This window comes from Bos javanicus, chromosome 17 (genome assembly GCF_032452875.1).
Source record: "Bos javanicus breed banteng chromosome 17, ARS-OSU_banteng_1.0, whole genome shotgun sequence".
Taxonomy (NCBI): Eukaryota; Metazoa; Chordata; class Mammalia; order Artiodactyla; family Bovidae; genus Bos; species Bos javanicus.
Genome location: NC_083884.1, coordinates 47,937,630 through 47,963,841, shown reverse-complemented (window position 1 = coordinate 47,963,841; position 26,212 = coordinate 47,937,630). Strand labels below are relative to the sequence as shown.

Sequence of the window (26,212 nt, the reverse complement as noted above, 5' to 3'; positions counted from 1 at the left end):
TACAGCACACAGGACCTTTAGTTGCAGCATATGAACTCTTAGCATGTGGGATCTATTTTCCTGACCAGTGATTGAACCTGGCCCCCTGCCCTGGACATGGAGTCTTAGCCACTGAACTACCGGGGAAATCCTCACAAAATATCCTTCTTCTGTTCATTATTCTATTCACCCATTGTGTTCCACTATCACACCATTTGAATATTTATGACTTTTAAAGAACCCATCAATGTTTTTCTTTGCTTTAGTTACCCACCAATTCTTGACATTTTGGTCTTTGTATATATTTAAAAATTAACATATCAAGTTCCTTGAAACATATTCCAGCTGATATTTTATTGCAATAGCATTGACTCTAATGATTAATGTGGGGAAACAGCATGCTTTTCAAACTGAATATGGCATATCCATTTCTTCAGGGTTTTGATTGAATATTTGTTCTACCTGAATAATTAGTTGATTATTTCACTAAGATTGAAATTTTGTAATTAGGATATATCTTGGTATTTACTTTTGCATTATTTTCTTTTTCTGTAACACGAGAATGTCCTTTGGATCTACAGATTTAACTATTTCTAAATTTTAGAAACGAATATATTTGTGAATTTTTGGGGGGGGGTATTCATTCTGTGGGATTCTCAGCTCTAGGACACGAATCATCCTTATATTAGATTAACTTTCTTCTTCATGTCTATTATTTTCTTCTTAGTCCTTTTTTCCTTTTTATTTTTTGAGTTACAATCTACATACAATTTACTTTCTTTAATTGCACAATTCAAGGATTCTGGTATACTTAGAGAGTTGTTTAACTATCACCACAGGCACAGATTTTGTTTTGTTTTTGGTGGTGCAGCATGTGGGATCTTTGCTCCCCAACCAGGGATCAAACCCACTCCCCCTACATTGGAAGCATGGCGTCTTAACTGCTAGGCCACCAGGGAAGTCCCTCTTCCTAATTCTTTACTTTTTCATGTTTCCCTAGCACTCACCAAGATTGCCACCCTGCTTATTTAACTTCTATGCCGAGTACATCATGAGAAACTCTGGGCTGGAAGAAGCACAAGCTGAAATCAAGATTGCCAGGAGAAATATCAGTAACCTCAGATATGCAGATGACACCACCCTCATGGCAGAAAGTGAAGAGGAATTAAAAAACCTCTTGATGAAAGTGAAAGAGGAGAGTGAAAAAGTTGGCTTCAAGCTCAACAATCAGAAAACGAAGATCACGGCATCTGGTCCCATCATTTCATGGCAAATAGATGGGGAAACAGTGTCAGACTTTATTTTTTTGGGCTCCAAAATCACTGCCAATGGTGATTGCAGCCATGAAATTAAAAGACACTTACTCCTTGGAAGGAAAGTTATGACCAACCTAGATAGCATATTGAAAAGCAGAGACATTACTTTGCCAACAAAGGTCCGTCTAGTCAAGGCTATGATTTTTCCAGTGGTCATGTATGGATGTGAGAGTTGGACTGTGAAGAAAGCTGAGCGCTAAAGAATTGATGCTTTTTGAACTGTGGTGTTGGAGAAGACTCTTGAAAGTTCCTTGGACTGCAAAGAGATCCAACCAGTCCATCCTAAAGGAGATCAGTCCTGGGTGTTCTTTGGAAGGACTGATGCTGAAGCTGAAACTCCAGTACTTTGGCCACCTCATGCAAAGAGTTGACTAATTGGAAAAGACCCTGATGCTGGGAGCGATTGGGGGCAGGAGGAAAAGGGGACAACAGAGGATGAGATGGCTGGATGGCATCACCGACTCGATGGACATGAGTTTGGGTAAACTCCAAGTGTTGGTGATGGACAGGGAGGCCTGGTGTGCTGCGATTCATGGGGTCACAAAGAGTCAGACATGACTGAGCGACTGAACTGAACACCAAGATTGCCTCCATCTTTTCTATATATGCCAATAATTCCCCTTTAAACTATGTCTATCTTATTTCTTGTTTAATTTCTATTTTTCACTGTTGGATCCTCAATTCATGTGTTAGCTCTCTGGTCTACCTTATCTTTATTTTCTTTTTATATTTTAACTTCATTTATTTAGTTCATGTCCTTTAAAAATTTTTTTCTACCCATTTAAACACTCACAGAAAAAAAAATTACCTTAAATTTATGTTTCTTCCCAAATAAATTCCTCTTCTCTTATATTGCTGTATTTCTTTCTATATTCCTTTCTTTCTTCCTTTCCCTTCTGCAATATATTTACATAGATGGATGGCCATGTCTTTTGCAATCTGATTCATGTCCAACTTGGACGACTCTGAGCCACCTATTCATGTGGAATGTGGATGAATTTTACTTAACAAGCTTTATCTTGCAAAATATGTACCAACACCTGAGTTTTCAATGGCCTGGGATTTACCTAGAGAGGGTAGAGAGGAGGGGAGTTGGGTCAGGGCCTTGATGGGTGGGTTAGGATCTGTCTCCTCTTTCTGCAGGTTTTCAAATGCTCTGTGCCTGAGTCCACTCAGTGCTTTGTGTGTGCATTTGTGCTGAGATGGGGAAACGAAAGGGAGAGGGTTAGTATTGTATTGGGTTGGCCAAAAAGTTTGTTCAGGTTTTTTCTTGTGTGTGTGTGTCTTTTCATACAATGTAACAGAAAAACCCAAATGACCTTTTTGGCCAACTGCAATATTTCTTCCATCTACTTGGGCTTCAGATTATCCTTCCAATTCTTCTCTGGGTCCAGGATCCTTGCTTTTCATAAAGACAAACATCCCTAGATAGTCTTTTATCATCATCAATCCTTCCACCAGCCAAAATGAGAACGGAGAAAAAAACAGAAATGTTGATTTTTTACTTTTGCATAAGGAGTTCACAGACTGGAGAGAAAAGTATTATCTCATGTCTCCGTGTTCTCTTTCTTCTGCCTCTTGGTCTTTCAAAAGCTGTTATCTTGTTTATGATGTTTTCTGTTAGAGTAAATTCATTTCTGCATTGCTTATGACCCTTCTGCCTTTGCTCCCAGCTGAGGTCGACACAAATGACAAACCTCCAAGAGTGTCTCTGCTTTTGGTACAATTCTTGCCTGGAGAATCCCAGGGATGGGGGAGCCTGGTGGGCTGCCATCTCTGGGGTCACACAGAGTCGGACACGACTGAAGCGACTTAGCAGTAGCAGTAGCACCAGCAGAGTTGATCGGAAAAGATAGTCGGCTTTCATAAAAATTATCTTTTCCGACTGCTGCTACACCCACAGGGTCAAGTCAGGGGACAGAAACCACAGCAGATAAGTGACCAGAAGCACTTGTGACAGAGGGGCTGAAATTACTGACAAAACAAGTAGATGATGGTGATGCAGCCGTGATGATATTAACCGCAGGAAGTCTCTTCTCCTCGGGTCAGAAGGACAAAGCAAAGAGGGGGATTCTAAGGTGCCATCAGTGAGGCCTCACTGAAGGGTTTGGAGCCATGGCACTGGTTGCCTGGCAGGAGCTTGAACCATGGAGGAGCTTTCTGGCCTGAGTAGGGACCGGGAAGCAAGGGAGAAAACTATCTTAACTTTTCCCATTTTCCAGGCCATAAGAGTCCTGCCATGGAGTCACACTGGTCGAACCCAGTTAAAAGCCAGATCTGGATAGTGTAGGGCATCTGGAAGATGCAGGTCACAGAGGTGGACTTAATCACAGCAGAGCAGGAGAAGGGTGAGGAGTAAACGTCAGAGCAAGCAGCTCCGGGGCATCACCTCTGCACTTTTGCAAGTAAAAGTGCAACGATCTTTTGCAAGTTCATTGGCAATCTTTTTCTTGATTATTATTGGATTGGCCAAAAAGTTTGTTTGAGTTTTCCAGGTTAGGGAAAAACTCGAAATTTCTGGCCAACCCAACAGTTACTGAAAACTCCAGCTAACAACCTACCCCAAAACGTAGTGGCCTAGAACACCACAGTTTTCATGTACATCACGATTTTATGTACCAGGAGTCTAAGCAGGGCTCAGCTGTGAGATGTCTCCACTCCACCTGGAGGTGGTGAGGTCCCCTGGTGGTTCTGAGCTGTCATCTGGCTGGTCTACAGCACCCAAGACAGCTTCACACACATGTCTGGGATCCGGACAGGAATAGCTAAAAGATGGGGCTCACCAGATCTCCCCTCTCTCCACAGAGCTGCAGAGCCTCCCATGGGATCCCCCAGAAGATGAGCTGGACTTTTTACAGGTGGCTCTGGGCTCCCAGAACAAGTGTTCCTGGAGACTGAGGTGGAAGGTCACAGCTTATGTCTCATCTCAGATGTTCCAGGTCCTCACTTCTGCTGTCTTCTACCAGGAAAGAGATACACTAAGCCTAAATTTAAGTGGGTGGGGAAGAACATACAAGTATGCAAGCCACAGTCAGTTTGCTATTGCCCCTTGAAGAGCCACTGAAGGAAAAGAAACTACACTTGTGATCTGTGATCAGATCAGATGCACTGAGCTGATTTTTGCACTTCCATCACTCAGCTGATTTCCGTCTCACTCTTGAGCTGATGTCTGCCCGAGTCCTTTGCTTGTACATTGATGTTAGCATTATTTTTGCTGGATTTTTTTAAAAGAATCAGTTTACTTCCATTCCTTCAGATTTGGGAGAGAGGATTCTGACATCTGGGTCCACTCTCCCGTCTCATACTGGAAGATGCTGAGTCAGTTGCTTTCCGGAGTTACCCAAGAAAATGACTCCTCAGCAGCTTCAAACATGCGCCTTCTTTTGTTTCTTCTTCATAGTTTAAGTTAGAGGTGACCTGCTCCTTGTGTTAACAGGGGCCCCTTTCAGAATGAATTGACACTGCTCAGGGTGAAATGACCCAAGGTCATCTGTTTGCATTTCAGAGGACACCTAATACATCCCTTGACTGATTGGTTATTTCCTAAATGCCTGATCTGGAGCCTCACAAACTGCTCAAGGCTTACCTGTCATCTTTTATTTACATTAACAACACCTGGAATGGTAAGAGCCCAGAGACTGAGGCTCAATGACTTTCGATGACCTTCCCAAGAGTGCACTGGCAGTGAGGATGCCAAGAGAGGTGACCATGGTCTTGGCCCCATGACCTGTCTTCTTCCTCATAAACCCAGGTGGTCTTCAAGAGGTCAGTTCTGCCCCCAGATCTGAAACTGTCATCCCACAGTTCAGACTGTGATAATCAGTTCAGACACTGATAATTATCAGTGTCTGAAGTCCCTGGAAAGACCCATGAAAATCCATCTAGCATTCTTCAGAGCTCTTTACTCTGCAATGACTGGTAAGCCTGACAGATGTTCATGACGGTGGACATACCTTAGTCTGTCTACGCTCCAAAGCACTGTCTGAAGTTGGCATCTCATCCCCAGAAAAGACACCCCAGGTTCACATTCACAGCACCGGCCACTCATTACAGGGCTGTATCCATGTTTTATTCTCTGTTAACATCCCCAGCACCAAGCATCACACTCAAGAAACATCTGCTCAATAAGGGAAATGTTTCAGGTAATTCATTTCCTTAAGTGCTTTTATAAAAATGAGATTTTGGAGTATCTGTGTCTGCCTCTCTGCCTGGCACTGATGAAGATGGATTTTCCAAAACGTGTGCTCGGCAGTGTAAGTCAGCGAGGGTGAGTTCTCAGGACCTCAAAGTAGATGTGGTATGAGCACAAGGGCATCTGCCAGGCTGTTCACCTCTTGTGTTTCTGTTTCCACTTCTGGAAAATCGAGGTGATAATAGTACCTACGTTGTGGGGTTGTTCTGAGAATTAAACATGTGAAAAATATTTTAAGCAATTAGAAGAGTACCAGGCACAAATGCACAAATAGATACTTAATAAATGCTTGTTATTATACTAACATTCTTATTATCACTATCATTATCATTAAAATGATTGTACTCAGCAATCTTTCCCTCAAACCTCCTAGCCTCTGCACATTATTCTTGTGTTCCCATGAGTGACCCAGAAGAGGTACCCAGAAAAACCACGTCTGAAGGTGACTGGCAAAGGATATGAAGATATTCGATCAACAGCCTCTGTGGCCTCCTGACCAAAGACCACCTGGGAAATGGAATCTCCATGGATACCAAATGCACAGATGACATCAAGGACCAAAACCCATCCCCGACTCCTCCCCATTAAGGTCATATAACCCTTCACCCAGTCCTTTCCCTCTGGCTGCTTGCAGTCTGGTTGAAAAGGAGACCGTCAGGTGGGTCTAGCATGCAGGGGATGTGATGAGGTCCTCACACGGAGACGAAGGTCAGTTCAAGATTATAGAGTACAAACATCTGTAACCAGAAGCGGGCACAGTCAAAGAAGACCACAGGGAGCTTTGGTTGCAAGACATCTTTTCTGTGTGTACATCTCTAATGTAACAATATTTTTTTTAATACACAAAGGCTAAACATACTGAAAAAATTATTTTCATAAAAATCACTGCACCCAGCCCACAGTCAAAGGATATAATGGCAGCCACCTGGCTCATATCCTTATATTCTTTGAAAACCAAACCCCACACAATCACTTCTCAGAGAAACTTCTAGAACTATATGCAGAGAGGAACGGCCATGTCCATTCATATCTTTTCCTCTTCCACATTTCTTGGACTCTGCCTCAATAGACAGGGACTTGAGAAAGAATGTCATGACCCTCCTTCCTGAGGCCCCCATTAGCTGCCCTACTCCAACTCCCAGAAAAATATAAAGATTGTGAGCAAAACACTTCCCTGTGGTTTTTTGTTTTCTCCTTCTGGCTCTTTTCCAAGTCCAGTGAATATAGGAATTTCACGTTGACAGCCACCTTTTGGCTCCCTTGAGGTTTTATGTTTTGAGGCAGGGAGGAGAAAATTGCTCCTTTCAAGAGGGGTGGAGATAAATTAGGAGTTGGGGATTAACAGAAACACACTACTATTTATAAAATAGGTAACAATGATGTCCTACTATGTAGCACAGGAGACTACATTTAATAGCAGGTAATAACCTATAGTGGAAAAGAATCCGAAACTGTACACCTGACACTAACACAAGATTGTAAATCAACTGTAACTTAATAAATAAAAAAAGAAATTGAAGGCATTATGCGAAATGTTGCAAATTTATTCTATCAGTGTTTGGTGTATCCTGGCCACCATGGTGAGCAAAATGACATTCAGAATAAGCAGAATTTGTCTGCAGATGCATTTCATAAGGGATTTTGTTTTTTTCCTGAACAAAGATGAAAGTGTCAGGTGATGTAATGGGTAATGAACGGCCCCACCTATAATGAAAAAGAATTCAAAAGAGAACATGTGTGTGTGTGAATAACTGAGTCCCTCTGTTGTGCACTTGAAACTAACACAACACTGTAAATTATCTATAGCTCAATTAAAAAATTGCTCCTTTCAAACATGCTTCTCACCAAGCCTTGAAGGCAGTGTCCTGAACACCACACGATCATTCCTTAGAGCCCCCGGGGCCTCGAAGACACACAACAGTTTCCTGTAGCGCCTGCATTTCTGGGCCTGTCCGAAGCATAAACAACACACATACACACACAGTGGACTCTAGGGGGTTTCAGGCCACACTGCACAAACCATGAAGAGGAGTGTGGAGGTATGTCCACCCTGCTCTTTTTGTGCGTGCAAATTAATTTCATTTCATCTCATCCATGGGGATGATAACCTTTCCCTGAAGGAGTGTGCAGCAATCACGTGTCCTATTTTGGCTACCAGTCTCTCTGCCCTCTTTCTGGAAGCCCCCTGAGTTCTGAGTCGGGGGATCAGTGGTCTCTCACTGGGACTGATCAAGGAGGGATGGTAAATGCAGCACCTACTTCCCTCCCAGAAGTTACTGAGGGGGTCACATATTTTCTCTCACTGCTCTGGCATGGCCAAGGGGTGGACACAGGACTCAAGTTTGAGAGAATGACCTCCTCCCTAGGTTGGTGAGGTCTAGGCTAGAGATAAAAGAATGGAAGAAATGTACGAAGAGCATTGATTTCTGCAGGAGCTCTTCCTGTTACAGAACAGCTGCTTCTTGTTTCAACTCCGACCCCCCAGAATGGCATGGATCCTACTTCATTCAGCATCTTTTCTCTAGTCATTTCATTGATTTCTTTTTGTTTTCTGGCTTTCTTGAGATGTAATTGACATATAATACTGTGTAAGCTTAGGGTGTACAGTGTGATAATTTAAAGTGTAATGTGTAATATATATGACACACATACATAGTGTAAAATGATGATTTTACAGCAATAAGGTTAGTTTATAACTCCATCATCTCATTTAGTTATCTCTTTTTTCATGATGAGAACTTTTAATATTTACTCTCTTAGCAACTTTCAAGTATGCAATACAGTATGATTAACTGCAGTTACCATGCCGTACATTAAATCCCCAGAACTTGTTTATCTCAGAACCAGTAGTTGGTACCTTCGGACCAGCATCCCTTTTCCCCCTTCCTCAAGCCTCTGGCAACCATCCATCTATTCTCTGATTCTAGAAGCTTTCATCAGATTCCACCTGGAAGTGACATTATTCAGAATCTGAATTTCTTGGACTTATGTCACTGAACATAATGCCTTTAAGGTTTATCCCTGTTGTTGCAGGAAAAAACGAAATCACTGTCTCAAGGAGATATCTGTTCCCCACTGTTCACTGCAGCATTATTTGCAAGAGTCAAGACATGGAAACAACCTGAGTGTCCAGTAATGGATGAATGGATAAAGAAAATGTGATGTATATACACAAAGAAATATTATCCAGCCATAAAAAAGAAAGAAACCCTTCCATTATCTTCAGAACTTCCAACTCTGCCAAGTTGGCCAAAGTCAATTTCTCTTGCTCATGAGATGAGCCTCCTGCTAGAACATGGCAAAGAGATTCAAGGAAATCTCAAGCAACAGTCCCAGTATCAATATCAGAGCACAGCTCGTACCACAGTTGGCATCTTCCTTCTTTCCTCTCTTCCCCAAAAGAATCAGAGCCATCAGTTTGTTTAACTCAAAAATGGATGTATAGCCATCAGCTTGGGGCAAAGGGTAGTGCTAGTGGTAAGGAACTCACCTGCCAATGCAACAGACACAAGAGATACAGATTGGATTTCTGGGTCAGGAAGATCCCCTGGAGGAGGGCACAGCAACCTATTCCAGTATTATTGCCTGGAGAATCCCACGGACACAGGAGCCTGGCAGGCGATGATCCATAGGGTCACAAAGAGTCAGAAACAACCGTAGTGACTTATCATGAACACTTGGTTAAAACACAGTACAGCTGGAAAGGAAAGGGAGCTATCAGCGGATGGAGGGATTCTTGAGTTGGAGATCACTATGGATTGACATCTTGAAATGTGTGAAGCTGTATGCAGAGAGGCTATGTGTATTGTTACACAGTGGAGTTTGCACAAAAATTCATTAAACAATGTGATTCAATTATATAGCGGGAGAGAGGAGCATGAGCAGTTTAATTAAATTTCTAACTTCACCATTCGACTTAACAAGCATTGACCAGAATAGCAAGAAGGGTGACGTGAACCCAATGGCTCCCAACTCCAACTGCAAGTTCGTATCTCTTGGAGAGGTTTTTGAAAAAGCCAGTACCAGGGACTTTTCTGGTAGTCAAGTAGTTAAGAATCCACCTGCCAATGCAGGGGACATGGGTTCGATCCCTGGTCCAGGAAGATCTGACATGCCGAGGGGCAACTAAGCCCGCTTGCCACAATGACTGAAGCCTGCATGCTCTAGGGCCTTTGAGCCACAGGTACTGAGCCCATGTGCTGCAATCACTGAAGCCCACTAGAGCTTCTGCTCTGCAACAAGAGAAGCGATCGCAATGAGAAGTCCATGCACCACAATGAGAAAGCAGCCCTGAGTACCCACACCCAGAGAAAGCCCGCTCATAGGAATGAAGACTCAGCACAACCAAAAATAAATAAATAAATAAACAGAAAAAATACTAGCATAATACATGATATTATAAATCAACTATATTTCAGTAAAATAATAATATTAATAAAAGAGATAATGAAAAAGATAGAAGAACAATTTTTAAAAATCTATTCACAGTATAGGTTTGGATTTCCGTTACCTTAGGGTACATGAATTATAACAGATGGATAAATTACTTAAAGAAAGAAATATGCATTCTTTTAGGTTCATGGATATGTGTGCTCAGTCACTCAGTTATGTCCAATGCTTTGCGACCCCATGGACTGTACCCCACCAGGTTCCTCTGTCTACGGGATTCATCCAAACAAGAATACTGGAGTGGATTGCCATTTCCTCCTCCATGGGATCGTCCCGATCCAGGGATTGAACCCACACCTCCTGTGTCTCCTGTATTGGCAAGAGGATTCTTTACCACCGAGCCATCATGGGTATTGTTGTTACTAAAAAAAAAAAAAAAAAAAATTACTAACACCAAGGCTTCACCCCAGACTGTTATGGAGGCCAGAAGATCCTAGAAGCTGTCATTGTTGGAAACAATGGCCTCAGATCATCTCAGATTGGGGTTCCTCTTACAGAGCAAGTATCTTAATAGGACTACACCTGACTCTGTTATTTTATATTGTTGCTATTGTTCTTTAGTTGCTAAGTTCTGTCCAACTGTTTGCGATACCATGGACTAGCTCACCAGGCTCTTCTGTCCATGGGATTTCCCAGGCAAGCATACTGGAGTGGGTTGCCCTTTCCTTCTTCAGGGGGTCTTCCTGACCCAGGGATCGAACTGAGGCCTCCTGCTTGGCAGACAAGACTCTTTACCACTTGAGCCACCTGGAAAGCCCATTATTTTGTATACGTGGCCTTGAAATACACACCAGCCACTTCATCTCAAGTCTAAATGAAGAACCTTGTCTCTGGTCCCCTCCTAAACGGAAGATACATGGAGTGAACTCACGGAGACTGTAACTACTACTCAATCCTCCAACAGTTAATGAGTGGCTGTTTAGGCCAGATATTGTATGAGAAATGAAGAAACAACAGCGAGCAGATGGAAGATTCTGCTCATCTCATGATTCAAGATTCTCATGGAATACATGCTCAGGTGGAAGTAAAACCCATATGTTGGGTACAACATAAGGGATTTTCAAGAAAAATCTGACTCCACACAGTATTTATTTATTCTAAACCTGGTACCTCCCTCTCTGTAAGAGCTGAGCTTTTTAATTTTATTTATTCTTTTTTTTTTTTTTGCTGTGCTAAAAGTCTTTGTTGCTGCAAGTGAGCTTTCTCTGGTTGTGGTGAGCAGGGGTTACTCTCTAGTTGCGGTGCCCAGACTTCTCATTGTGGTGGCTTCTATTGTTGGGGAGCACAGACTCTAGTGCTCAGGTTCAGAGTTGTGGTGCACAGGCTTAGTTACTTCAAGTTATGTGGGATTTTCCTGGAGCAGGGATTGAACCCGTGTCCCCTGCATTGGCAGGTGGATTCTTATCCACTAAACCACCAGGGGGAAGTCCAAGAGTAGAGTAGTTTCCCAACAACCACAGTAATAATTTTTCAGTTGTAAGGGTGATTCCATCCCCACCCAGGAGATATTAGGAAATATCTGGACCATCTTGGGATATCACAATTCAGGTTGTGTATATAGTGGGTCAAGTCAGAGATGCAGTTACTCAAACTACAATGTACAGACCAGACGGCACCTCTCAACAAAACATCATAAGATCCAAATGTCAGCAGCCAAAGACTGAGAAGTGTCTATTCTATGGGATTATAACCCAAACTGTAAAGTATTAACAAATATCCAGATGTCCTTATTGAAATCAATGATTGAATAAATATATGCATGAGGGAAAATTAACAAATTTCCCCCACAGAATTCCAAATGATTTACATAGATATACCACTGGCAAGAAAGCACACTATAATTCCATAACTGTGAGCTGTGGATAATTACTTCCTTTTGGAAAATACTGTATAGGACGTGTTGAAAAATCAACTTTACAGTGGAAAAACCCAAGAAATATCACCCCAACCAGTGACCAAAGTTCACATCAACAATGACTAAGTCAGATTGGGAGTAAATATCCTTGATATGATGAAATGAAAATGGCACTTTATTTTTATGTGTTTATTTTTTGTTTTTAAAAATCCCATTTGGTTTTTTTTTTAATATTTCAATTGACATTTTTATTCATAAAATCCTTTCTTTCAATAACTGTCATTTAAAAAACATGTTACAGATTGGAAAATAAATGTTCTCTTTCAGAAGAGCTGTTTTTCTCCTAAAAGTAAAACATTGGCAAGGTTTAAGGTTATTATATAGAACAGATCAAATATCTCATCAATGCAGGGATTCCTTTCCTAAAACCCATGATTATTGATAATCTGGCCTCTGCTTGAACAACTCTTTTGCTGAAGTCATTTTTTTATCTTGCATAAAAATCTACATTTTGGTTTCACTGAATTTATTAATAAATACACAGGTACACCATCTTAACCTTACCTCTTATGACCATTTTTTAAATATTTGAAGGCAGCCATTTTATTTATTTTTTTTTGCATTGATTGATTTTATTTTTAAACTTTACATAATTGTATTAGTTTTGCCAAATATCAAAATGAATCCGCCACAGGTATACATGTGTTCCCCATCCTGAACCCTCCTCCCTCCTCCCTCCCCATACCATCCCTCTGGGTCGTCCCAGTGCACTAGCCCCAAGCATCCAGTATCGTGCATCGAACCTGGACTGGCAACTCATTTCTTACATGATATTTTACATGTTTCAATGTCATTCTCCCAAATCTTCCTACCCTCTCCCTCTCCCACAGAGTCCACAAGACTGTTCTATACATCAGTGTCTCTTTTGCTGTCTCGTACACCGGGTTATTGTTACCATCTTTCTAAATTCCATATATATGCGTTAGTATACTGTATTGATGTTTTTCCTTCTGGCTTACTTCACTCTGTATAATAGGCTCCAGTTTCATCCACCTCATTAGAACTGATTCAAATGTATTCTTTTTAATGGCTGAGTAAAACTCCATTGTGTATATGTACCACTGCTTTCTTATCCATTCATCTGCTGATGGACATCTAGGTTGCTTCCATGTCCTGGCTATTAGAAACAGTGCTGCGATGAACATTGGGGTACACGTGTCTCTTTCCCTTCTGGTTTCCTCAGTGTGTATGCCTAGCAGTGGGATTGCTGGATCATAAGGCAGTTCTATTTCCAGTTTTTTAAGGAATCTCCACATTGTTCTCCATAGTGACTGTACTAGTTTGCATTCCCACCAACAGTGTAAGAGGGTTCCCTTTTCTCCACACCCTCTCCAGCATTTATTGCTTGTAGACTTGGATCACAGCCATTCTGACTGGTGTGAAATGGTACCTCATAGTGGTTTTGATTTGCATTTCTCTGATAATGAGTGATGTTGAGCATCTTTTCATGTGTTTGTTAGCCATCTGTATGTCTTCTTTGGAGAAATGTCTATTTAGTTCTTTGGCCCATTTTTTGATTGGGTCACTTATTTTTCTGGAGTTGAGCTGTAGGAGTTGCTTGTATATTTTTGAGATTAGTTGTTTGTCTGTTGCTTCATTTGCTATTATTTTCTCCCATTCTGAAGGCTGTCTTTTCACCTTGCTAATAGTTTCCTTTGATGTGCAGAAGCTTTTAAGGTTAATTAGGTCCCATTTGTTTATTTTTGCTTTTATTTCCAATATTCTGGGGGGTGGGTCATAGAGGATCCTGCTGTGATGTATGTCAGAGAGTGTTTTGCCTATGTTCTCCTCTAGGAGTTTTATAGTTTCTGGTCTTACGTTTAGATCTTTAATCCATTTTGAGTTTATTTTTGTGTAAGGTGTTAGAAAGTGGTCTAGTTTCATTCTTTTACAAGTGGTTGACCAGATTTCCCAGCACCACTTATTAAAGAGATTGTCTTTAATCCATTGTATATTCTTGCCTCCTTTGTCAAAGATAAGGTGTCCATATGTGCGTGGATTTATCCCTGGGCTTTCTATTTTGTTCCATTGATCTATATTTCTGTCTTTGTGCCAGTACCATACTGTCTTGATAACTGTGGCTTTGTAGTAGTAGAGCCTGAAGTCAGGTAGGTTGATTCCTCCAGTTCCATTCTTCTTTCTCAAGATCGCTTTGGCTATTCGAGGTTTTTTGTATTTCCATACAAATTGTGAAATTATTTGTTCTAGCTCTGTGAAGAATACTGTTGGTAGCTTGATAGGGATTGCATTGAATCTATAAATTGCTTTGGGTAGTATACTCATTTTCACTATATTGATTCTTCCAATCCATGAACATGGTATATTTCTCCATCTATTAGTGTCCTCTTTGATTTCTTTCACCAGTGTTTTATAGTTTTCTATATATAGGTCTTTAGTTTCTTTAGGTAGATATATTCCTAAGTATTTTATTCTTTCCGTTGCAATGGTGAATGGAATTATTTCCTTAATTTCTCTTTCTGTTTTCTCATTATTGGTGTATAGGAATGCAAGGGATTTCTGTGTGTTGATTTTATATCCTGCAACTTTACTATAGTCATTGATTATTTCTAGTAATTTTCTGGTGGAGTCTTTAGGGTTTTCTATGTAGAGGATCATGTCATCTGCAAATAGTGAGAGTTTTACTTCTTCTTTTCCAATTTGGATTCCTTTTATTTCTTTTTCTGCTCTGATTGCTGTGGCCAAAACTTCCAAAACTATGTTGAATAGTAATGGTGAAAGTGGGCACCTTTGTCTTGTTCCTGACTTTAGAGGAAATGCTTTCAATTTTTCACCATTGAGGATAATGTTTGCTGTGGGTTTGTCATATATAGCTTTTATTATGTTGAGGTATGTTCCTTCTATTCCTGCTTTCTGGAGAGTTTTTATCATAAATGGATGTTGAATTTTGTCAAAGGCTTTCTCTGCATCTATTGAGATAATCATATGGTTTTTATTTTTCAATTTGTTAATGTGGTGTATTACATTGATTGATTTGCGCATATTGAAGAATCCTTGCATCCCTGGGATAAAGCCCACTTGGTCATGGTGTATGATCTTTTTAATGTGTTGTTGGATTCTGATTGCTAGAATTTTGTTAAGGATTTTTGCATCTATGTTCATCAGTGATATTGGCCTGTAGTTTTCTTTTTTTGTGGGATCTTTGTCAGGTTTTGGTATTAGGGTGATGGTGGCCTCATAGAATGAGTTTGGAAATTTACCTTCCTCTCCCGTTTGGTTTTTATTTCAAAATGATTGGGGATAAAAGAGCATAGAGATACACCTGATGTCTTTGTGTTTTTATCTGTACTGTTCCCTTTGCCTGAATTTCCTTTCTTGGAAAAGAGAAGTACTACACAAACAACAAGGATCTACTGTACAGTATAGGGAACTCCACTTAACATTCCACAATGATAATATGGGAAAAATCAAAAAAAAAAAAAACCCAGATACATGCATATGCACGACTGAACCACCCCGTTGTACATCCGAAACCAACACAATAAATCTGCAAACCAACTACACCTCAGTACAAAACAAAAATCAAATTAAAGTGAACCACTACATATTCTCCACTCTTACAGGGCAGGGCTCACTCTCTCATGCTCCTGTCCCTCAAATAGGAGTCATTTTTCCTTTTTACTCATCTGTGTACTTCCTGACATCCTCAATCAATGTTTATTCAATGAAAAGGTGAAAGAGAGTAGTTTGCAGACAAATACAAAACATTATCTCTGTGGTTTTTTCTTTTTTTTATCCCCAAGCCCACTCTTTGGTCTTATCACACGAAAAACATCAGATAAATCCTAATTGAGGGACATTCTTCAGAAAGTCTGAACAGGATGTCTCGTAGCTGTCAAGGTCAACAGAAAGCAAATCTGAGAAACAGTCACAGACAACAGAAATTAAAAAGACATGATGATTAAATGTGATATCCTGAGCAGGAGCCTGGAACAGAAAAGGGGGCATCAGGCAAACACTAAGGGAGTATGAATGAGTGTGGACTTCAGCTAATAATAATAGTGGAGCATTGATCGTGACAAATGAATGAAGCTAATGTCAGGTGTTAATTACAGGGGGAAGCTAACCACGAGGCACCTGGCACTATCCTGTACTGACCTCACAACTTTTTCCTTAAATCTAAATCTATTCTCAAACAGGGCATTGAAACATGTAAAATATCATGTAAGAAACGAGTGGCCAGTCCAGGTTCAATGCACGATACTGGATGCTTGGGGCTAGTGCACTGGGATGACCCAGAGGGATGGTATGGGGAGGGAGGAGGGAGGAGGGTTCAGGATGGGGAACACATGTATACCTGTGGCGGATTCATTTTGATATTTGGCAAAACTAATACAATTATGTAAAGTTTAAAAATAAAATAAAATTAAAAAAAAAAGAAAAAGATGGATCGCCCTCCTTTCTCTGTCTGCCTCGCACTCCAGTCTGCTGCAGAAGCAACTCCCTGAATCCATCAGATGACAAAGGGAGATGCAGTGCCAGGCATGGATGTCATGGACCTTTGTGGGGTTTGGAGATACCCAGCATCATCCTCTTCCTTAAAAGCACCCCACTTTTCTCAGGAGGGAAATACCACCTCCCCTGGGATGTGCTCTTAGTGACAGGTGACTCCAGAAGCCCACCTCTCATTCTGGAAGCACACCAGGTAACTCTGCTACCCTGGGCTCAGACACAGCAACTAGGTCTGTGAGCCACTGGGAGCATCCCAAGAGTCTTTTTTAAAAATCTGAGTGAGTATTTTATCTTGTTTTATTTTGTACCACCTATTTTATTCTATATTTATGTGACCCAAGATTAAGTAACTTGCATGACTGTCTTCATCTCACAGAATCTAATTCACTCTTTTCCTGCAGGCACTGCCTATATTTTCCAGATATATTTTTCCAAAGCAAATAACAAATAAAATGAAAGCTGTTTTCATTCTTAAAATATACTGGAAATCTCATCTCTTCTTGCTTTCTTTATGATCTAAATCAGTTAAACTTCATTCAGGTCTTAAAGCAGTAATTTTTCCACATCATGAGTTTTCTTGCTTGACAATACTTCATCCATGTCCACTTTGCCTTGTTGTTGCTCTTAAGTTCCTCAGTTGTGTCTGACTCTTTGTGACCCCACAGACTGCAACATGCCAGGCTTCCCTGTCCTTCACTATCTCCCAGAGTTTGCTCAAACTCATGTCCATTGAGTCAATGATGCCATGCAACCATATCATCCTCAGTCATCCCCTTCTCCTCCTGCCTTCAGTCTTTCCCAGCATCAGGGTCTTCTCCAAACAGTTTGCTTTTTGCATCAGGTGGCCAAAGTATTATAGCTTCAGCATCAGCAACAGTCTTTCCAAAGAATATTCAGGGTTGATTTCCTTTAGGATTAACCTGGTTTGATCTCTTTGCAGTCCAAGGGACTCTCAAGAGTCCTGTCCAGCACCACAATTTGAAAGCATCAGTTCTTCAGCACTCAGCCTCCTTTATGGTCCAACTCTCACATTTGTATATGACTACTGGAAAAACCATAGCTTTGACTAGAAGGATCTTTGTTAGCCAAGCGCTCCCTGGTGGTCTAGTGGTTAGGATTCAGCACTCTCATGGCCGCAGCCCCCATGGGGTTCTATTCCCAGTCAGGGAAGCCTTTCGTCTCCCTCTCTGCCTCCCACTTTTCCTTATTTTGCACTAATCCGTGAAATTTTGGACTCTATTCAATACATTTCTTTGTTGTCAATGCAGTTCATTTTAATGTTCAACTTCATCAATGGGATTAACTTCTGTAAACATCCTGCCATAAAGTAGGACATATTTAACATTCAGCACATGAGAACCCTGAGCCTTGAGATGGTTGTGAAATTTCTACAACCACACTGGCAACAAAACATATTACAGAGTCAAACTAGACTATAGCTCCTGACTCTTAAAAACCTTTTTATTTTATATTGGAGTATAGCCAATTAACGAGGCAAAACTACAGTCATCAAAACAGTATGGTATTGGCACAAAACAGAAACACAGATCAATGGAACAGGATACAAAGCCTAGAAATAAACCCATGCACCTATGGTTAATTAATCTACAACCAAGGAGACAAGAATATAATGTTGGAAAGACAGTCTCTTCAACACAAATGGTGCTGGGAAAACTGGATAGCTACAAGGAAAAAATTAAAATTAGGTCATTCTTTAAACATCCAAGAGTCTTTGCACCTTTGATTATAATAAGAACAGAGGGAACTTTTGGAAGAATTCATTATGCCAGGTGGGGAAGAGGTGCTGGGCAAGCAGGCTGTTGCCTCTAAACCAAGGGCATCCTCCGCCTCCCACACTGTGCATTGTCAAGGCAAGTGGTCCCATGCCTTATTAATTCTTAAGACTAACAACATACACTCAACTAACCCTTTCATTTATTTATGTTCTTAAATTATGTAGGTTGGGATTTATGGCATGCAACTAAGAATATCATTCGGTATACCAGGGCATACTTTACCTGCAATAGAATAAGGAGAGACTTTCTGCTTCAAGGCAGTGTCAAAGGCTACATCATTCAAGTGACTCAAGTTCAGGGCCAAACAACCAAAAAACACCACATATTATTTCTAACAAGCTCAAAACCTTCTGCAAAGCAAGCTTCCCAAACCACCAAAAAATACATTTGAGCCTTATCAACCCCAGGCCCACTTTGTCCTCTTGTCAATTATTCTTATTTTGGTTTTTTTCCCTCTTTTATATCTCTCATTTTTGCAAGAATAGTGAATATCTACTTCTTAATAATGCCTTATTCAGAAACCTGCTCTGAGACCTGACCACCTTCTGAGCACAAGATTCTTAACAAATTCTTGAAGATTTAGCATATAAAACTGCAAAGACTTCAGCAAAGTATATGCATTTGTTAATAATTAACAAGACGTCTAAACTTTCCAGGTGGCTTGGTTGGTAAAGAATCCACCTGCAATGCAGGAGATGTGGGTTCGATCCCTGGCAAGATCCCCTGGAGAAGGAAATGGCAACCCATTTCAGTATTCTTGCCTGTAGAATCTCATGGACCGAGGATCCTGGCGGGCTATAGTCCACGGGGTCGCAAAAGAGTTGGACGTGATTTTGTGACTAAACCACCACCACCAAGACAGCCATTCATTCATTCATTCATTTAACCAATCTTAACATATCTCTGACTTTGAGAAAGGCACCCAGACAGTTCCGAGTGCTGTATCTCTGATTTGGACCTTTCCACCTCTTTTTCCTGGATTGTCAGGGAGCCAAGCTAATACTGTGCAAATATTTGGCTCCAGGCTTACATTCAGATCAGACAACCAGAAGCCTTTGAAACTGACTTCTTGTGGGAAGAAGCAACCGAAGAATAGGTGGGGGAGATGAGCAAGAAAGAGTTCTTTGATTCTCCAGACACATAATCAGGTGACAAGAGGCCTCGGATGTTTCTGAAATTGACTCTCTGTGGGAGAAGGAAAAGGGATGGAGTGGTGAGAATGTGCAAAAAAGGTCCACGTGCTGGGTGATGCTTTTGTTGTCCACTGGAAGGAAAACATTCTCTGAAATTAAAAGGGATCCTTAGATGTTTAAAGAATGAAAGTGCTTTGCTTTTCTTCCTTTGTGAAGGTCTGCTTTGGAAGATTTGGGCTCCAGGAGAGAAGAGAACTTCTAAGATGACAAACAGCCCCATTCTGGTTTTCCTCTTTGCAATGGCTAATGCACACACATGCACACACCCAGCTATTTTTGTAAATTGCCCTTGGAGATAATTTGCACCACAAAACTTGATTCTCAGGATAGAAGACAAGCCTCTTTGTGTCAGCTAGAAATGAGAGGCACAGAAGTGACAGGAAAGCGGCAGTTTTTAGGTGGTCAATCACTGTCTGCAGCAGAAGTCCTCAATCCAGATGGGTTCCCTTCTGTTGCTGGCAGTTAATCTGGTCCCCTCTCCACCCTGGCCATCCTTAAGTGGAGAGCTATGTCCTACTGGCACCTGACCCACAAAACATGAACCCACCTGTGGACTTCATTAGCACTGTCACCCCTGAGTCTAGAAACAAGTCACTATTGCAGAGGAAAGCACCCAAGGATACATGGTTGTATCCTTCAGGGTTGTATATACAGCAGATGGCTAGATAGAGCTGGGGCTTCCTGGTGGCTCAGCGGTAAAGAACCCACATGCCAAGGCAGGAGATGTGGGTTTGATCCCTAGGTCGGGAAGATTCCCTGGAGAAGGAAATGGCAACCCACTACAGTATTTTTGTCTGGGAAATCCCATAGACAGAAGAAGTCTGACAGGCTATAGCCCATGGGGCTACAAAGAATTGGACATGATTGAGTAACTAAGCACAGAACACAGCAAAGCCATCAGTTCATGCTGGATATTACAGAAATGCCTCTAGTCATTTAACAGATACCCTTAGTATTTTACTTTGCCAACAAAGGTCCATCTAGTCAAGGCTATGGTTTTTCCTGTGGTCATGTATGGATGTGAGAGTTGGACTGTGAAGAAGGCTGAGCACTGAAGAATTGATACTTTTGAACTGTGGTGTTGGAGAAGACTCTTGAGAGTCCTTTGGACTGCAAGGAGATCCAACCAATCCATTCTGAAGGAGATCAGCCCTGGGATTTCTTTGGAAGGACTGATGCTAAAGCTGAAACTCCAGTACTTTGGCCACCTCATTCGAAGAGTTGACTCATTGGAAAAGACTCTGATGCTGGGAGGGATTGGGGGCGGGAGGAGAAGGGGACAACAGAGGATGAGATGGCTGGATGGCATCACTGACTCGATGGATGTGAGTCTGAGTGAACTCTGGGAGTTGGTGATGGACAGGGAGGCCTGGCGTGCTGCGATTCATGGGGTCACAAAGAGTCGGACACAACTGAGTGAATGAACTGAACTGAACTGAACTGATAGTATTTTATGGATATATTAATACATGTATGTATGTGTACACACACATACACACACACATATGGGCTTCCAAGGTGGCTCAGTGGTAAAGAACCTGCCTGCCAATGAAGGAGATGCAGGTTTGATCTTTGATCCCTGGGTGGAGAAGAACCCCTGGAGAAGGAAATGGCACCCTACTTCAGTATTCTTGACTGGAAAATCCCATGGACAGAGGACCCTGGCAGGCTACAGTCCATGAGGTCACAAAAGAGTCAGACACAACTTAGCATCTAAACAACAACAACAGAGCAGACCCAGGCTAATTCTAAATACTCGGAAGCTGTGCTAAACGAGTGTCAAATTGACTTCATTAAAAAAGATACACAGCTTCATTATTTTCTAATTATGAGAATTCCAACTAAAGGCTAACGACATTGCCAGATCCAGGTTTCCCGCCAGCTGTTTTCATAAACAGATAAGACTCATTCGTAATTAGTGTGTGTTAAGTATTCAGCAGGCATATTATTAATGCAACTTTTAAAGAGATGGAAAGCGTGCTACTTTACCAACTTAAATACACATTTGTAAAGTATTTACTGATTTATTTTACTATTGTCTTAAATGGAAAGCACCTTTCTAAATGATGGACTCTGAACAAACACACTTTGGCTCTACATCCAAAATTTTCCAATCTTTTGACTTCTAAGTGGCAAGATGCTTATTTCTGAATCTGCAAAGCTGTGGATCCCTCAGAATACATAGCCCAGAAACGAACCTCTCCTGGCCATGGCACAGCTTGCCAGTGGCAGGGCTGCCCTCAGGACGCATGTGAACACACTAGTGGGCAATGGATTGTGGTCAGATGCACAGTTTTCTGTGAAATGTAATTCTACACTGATAGCTGCTTCCCAATAAAGGCTGATGTGAATATCATCTACTGGAGAGTTAAAGCTTTAGGAGATTCTAGTTTGTAAACCATGGGTCCAGGAATTCAACAAGCAGTAGCTGGCAAATGAAAAAAAATGGTAGATTATGAAATTGTTTGACTTCTTCTTATTCAAAACCTTGAGTTTCCACTGGCAAAATATTTCTCTATATAGGCAGTCATCTCCAAAAAGAATATTATATAAATGTGTCAAGCCTGGGAAAACCAAGCGCAAAGCTACACGTCAGGCAGAGGGAGGGCCCATGACCAGCTGGATCTAGGTCTGATTTCCAAAGAACAGAAGGGAGTGATCACGAGGTCTCAGTCCCACAGACGTGTTGTTCATACTAAATCCCTGTGTTTAATCCCCAGATGTACCCCCACCCGGCTGAAGGTTTTTCCTGCCAACATCAGCCAGGTCCGATCATGAGGTTAATGCTGTCCATTGGTTTCTGTGTCTTTGGTTGAGATTCAAAGGAAATTCCCAGCACTAGGTCACAATCAACAAAACTGAAATGTGCAAAGTATAAGCAAGAGAATGATTTCTTTCTTAAACTCATCCACCCCCTTAACAAACACAGAATTTTTTTTTTTTAAGGAAAGAACAGTGGAGGACTTCATCATTCCACCTACACAATGTAAGTGGGATCATCCAGACAGAAAATTCATATGAAAACACAAGCTTTAAATGACACATTAGAACAGATAGACTTAACTGATATTCATAGGACATTCCAACTGAAAGCAGCAGAATACACTTCTTTCTCAAGAGCACATGGAACATTCTCCAGGATAGATCACACCTTGGGTCACAAATCAAGGCATGGTAAATTTAATAAAACTGAAATCACATCAAGCATCTTTTGATGTGAGATGCTATGCTCACAATGCTATGAGACTAAAAATAAATTATAGGAAAAAACTGTAAAACACACACACACACAAACATATGGAGGCTAAACAATTTGTTACTAAATAATCAATAGATCACTGGAGAAACCAAAGAGGAAATCAAAAAGTACCTAGAGACAAATGACAACAAAAATACGACGATCCAAAACCTATGGGATGCAGCAAAAGCAGTTCTAAGAGTGAAGTTTATAGCAAGACAATCTTGGCTCAAGAAAAGAGAAAAATCTCAAATAAACAACCTAACCTTACAGCTAAGCAACTAGAGAAAGAACAAATAAAACTCAAAGTTAGTAGAGCAAAAGGAATCAGAAAGATAAGAGAAATAAATGAAACATAGACAAAGCAAAAAAGAAAAGAAAGAAAGAAAAACAGCTATTGAGCCCCAGGGGAGAGGGACAAGAGGGCTTTTCATTGTTGGATAAGCTTTAAAAACCCACATATAAATGTGGTCCCATGTCCAGTAACACTCAGGGGTCATACCAAACTTGATTAGATGGCACTTTAGGTCAACTTTCTGGATTATGTAGCAATGTGAGGACACATTTAGTGATCTAATAATACTTACACCAAATAGCTGTTATAATCAAACTCATGTATGTTTAAAACAAATGAAACAACAACAACAAAACTGTAATGAAAATCCAATCAAGCCAAGCTTCTCTCACAAGCTACTGTATGTTCCAAAGAGAAAACTCATCCCTTCTTTTTTCTTAAATCCCACAGGACTCATTTTAAATGCCTCCTCTTGGTATAATTTTTATATAAGACAATCCACAAACTCTACTGGATATCTTCACACTTTCTGCTCTTTTATATTTTGAACACTAAGTTCTATTTCCAGAGAGAAACAAAAGGGTAACTTTGAGGTTGGTGCCACAGAGTGTACTTAGAACTCACATGCTCCGAAGAGATTGTGAGTTGGCAACACTGTATCCTCTATCCTCCCTGACAATTTTTGCCAACCCATTTGCAGAGTTATGTCAACTCTGAGCCATTTAACTCTCCTAAGACCTGCTGAGAACCATCTAAGCCAGGTCCAAGATAGAGTATCAGCCTGCTCCTGACTTTCCTGGGACAGCCCAGAAAATCTATTAACAACATCTTCACCGAATCAACTGCCAATTCAGAGAGCTCTAACTGGTCTTTCTACTTGACAGTGAACATTGGAGTCCGCAAAAAGTGGAGGGACGTTTCTACCCTGGCCAGCACTAACACAGATCTATGCATCACACATAGGGGAAGGGTCTCAGAAGCGCCCTTGACCTTGGAGGTGCTACCGAAAGATAATGAACTCACCTTAACGTGAAGCGGTCCTCGGTGGAGTTTTTGGAGATGGAGACTGGAAAAGTCAGCACGTCTCCCTGCCTGACTGTCTTTGGCACGTACTGCACAGCCACGTGGTTATCCAAGCGCAGCTCTCTCAGCGGCGGCCGGCTGGGGGTCTGGTAAAGAAAAACACTCCCGATCCTGTGCAAGGGAGGCCCAGACTCATCGATGTCATTACGGCCCGTCCGCATACCGCCGGCTCTCCGGGCATCCTCCTTGGCGCAGTCTCCACGCTCGTCCCCTTGCTGCACGGCGTAGTAGAGCTCCACCGGACTCCCTTCGGGGGGCTCCGGCGTCTTCTTCCTTCCGGCCACCACCGTCGGGGGGCCGAACCAGCTGGCCGGGAGCTCCAGCTGCGCCACGCACAGCCCCAGAGCCCCCCGCAGGCGGCAGCTGCCTCGTACCTCCCGGGTCTCCCGGAAGGCGAACACCCGCAGGCAGGGCAGGCTCTGCACCGGGCCAGGGTCGTCCCAGTCCCTGCCCACCACGTGGAACAGCACCTGCACGCGGGGCCGGCTCAGGTAGATCTTGTCCCGCAGGATGTGCGCCTTCAGCTTCCAGTTCAGAGAAAACGTGCTGGTGAATCCAAAGGGGCTGGAGGGGAGCATCAAGTCCTGGGGTACCACCTGCTCAATGGCGAAAGGCCCATAGCTGGCATTCAGGACTGGTAGCCTCTTGGATTTGTAAATCAGAAAGGACTCCACCCGCGACTGTAGACTGGAGTTTCTCATGATGTCCTGGTTGGCTTCCTTGAGGAAGAAGGACACGTCTGCGTGGTGGATGTGGTAGGTCACCGGGAGGTAGGTGGGCAGCAAAGAGAACCTCTGGATACTCTCCAGTATGCCTCGGCTTTCAGCCACTGTTGGGAGGAATCGGGGTTCAGGGGTTAGAAACTTGAGGGCAGTGATACCAATATTTCAGACCTCTTTGTAACCCCTTTATAGTGGATTGCCCTGCCTTAGCATTAATTAAGCGATTCTTTATCCAAAATGTCTTAAATCAATTCATTTTATATTAAATGTATTTCTTTAAAGAAAAATTGATGCCACTGGAGTAAGTAGAGAACCAGCCACCAGCCTCATTGGCCATGCACAGAAGCTAAGCGAGCAAATACAAATAGAATATTACTCGGCTGTAAAAAAAGAACAATTTTGAGTCAGTTGTAGTGAGGTGGATGAACCTAGACCCTGTTATACAAAGTGAAGTCAGAAAGAGAGAAACAAATACCATATATTGAGGCATATATATGGAATCTAGAAAAACAGTACTGATGAACCTATATATAGAGAAGAAATGGAGATGCAGGTGTAGAGAATGGACTTGTAGGCACAGCAGGATAAGGAGAGAGAAAGGAGAAATGAAGTACAAATTGACAAAGTAGCACTGACATTTATACACTATGCTAAAGCATTTCAGTCCTGTCTGACTCTTTCTGATCCCATGGACTTTAGCCCCCGAGGCTCCTCTGTCCATGGGATTCTTCAGGCAAGAATACTGGAGTGGGTTGCCATGCACTCCCCCGGGAGATCTTCCCTATCATGTGTGAAGTAGATAACTAGAAGGAAGTTGCTATAGAACACAGGGAGCCCAGCCTGGTGCTCTGTCATGACCTAGAGGGGTAGCATGAGGAGGGGAGGCTCAAGAGGGAAGGGTATAAATATAAGTTTATAATTATACATATTAATTATATATATACATAAATAATTATGTATATGTGGGAAAGGGAGGCTCAAGAGGGAGGGGTATATATATATGTATACATATATACACATATATAATTATGTATATATGGGAAGAGGAGGTTCAGGAGGGAGGGTATGTATGTGTATATATATATATATGTATGAGGGAGGGGTGTGTGTGTGTGTGTGTATACATATAGATGTATGATAGATGTATGGCACAGACCACCACAACAATGTAAAACAATTATCCTCCAATAAAAAAGAAAGAAAATTCAAAGTAATGCCTTTAATTTTCAACTAGCAGTCCTCATGCCTTTTAGGGGGTGATGGCTTATGCCTAAGACTTGCTCTCTTTCAGTTAGAGGGAAAGATCCTCATGAGAAAGGTCTTAAGAAACTGCTGGCATCCAGCAGAGAAGAGTGCTCCCATTAGCTCCACCAGATGGACTGAGATTGGAAACAAGAATGACTTTCTCAGCATGTGGCTTGATGCTGTGTCCATATTTTACCCAATACTATTTCCTGTTCCACCAGATACATACTCTACCCTTGACACATTTACCATGGGAACATGATAAAAGACTTTAAAGATGGACAATCATAAATCACTTGCACATCATGTACTTTCCTCA

At 41.7% G+C, this 26,212-nt stretch overlaps 1 protein-coding gene across 2 annotated transcripts in view; it reads right to left on the bottom strand.

Annotated features, from left to right (window-relative positions):
- The window catches only part of TMEM132D (transmembrane protein 132D), an 889,902-nt gene that overhangs the window by 628,521 nt on the left and 235,169 nt on the right, over window positions 1-26,212 (bottom strand). For both annotated transcript variants that reach the window (XM_061384523.1, XM_061384524.1), the window contains exon 2: window positions 23,867-24,755. In XM_061384523.1, coding sequence (XP_061240507.1) covers window positions 23,867-24,755 — 889 coding nt within the window. The remainder of the gene's footprint in view (window positions 1-23,866; window positions 24,756-26,212) is intronic.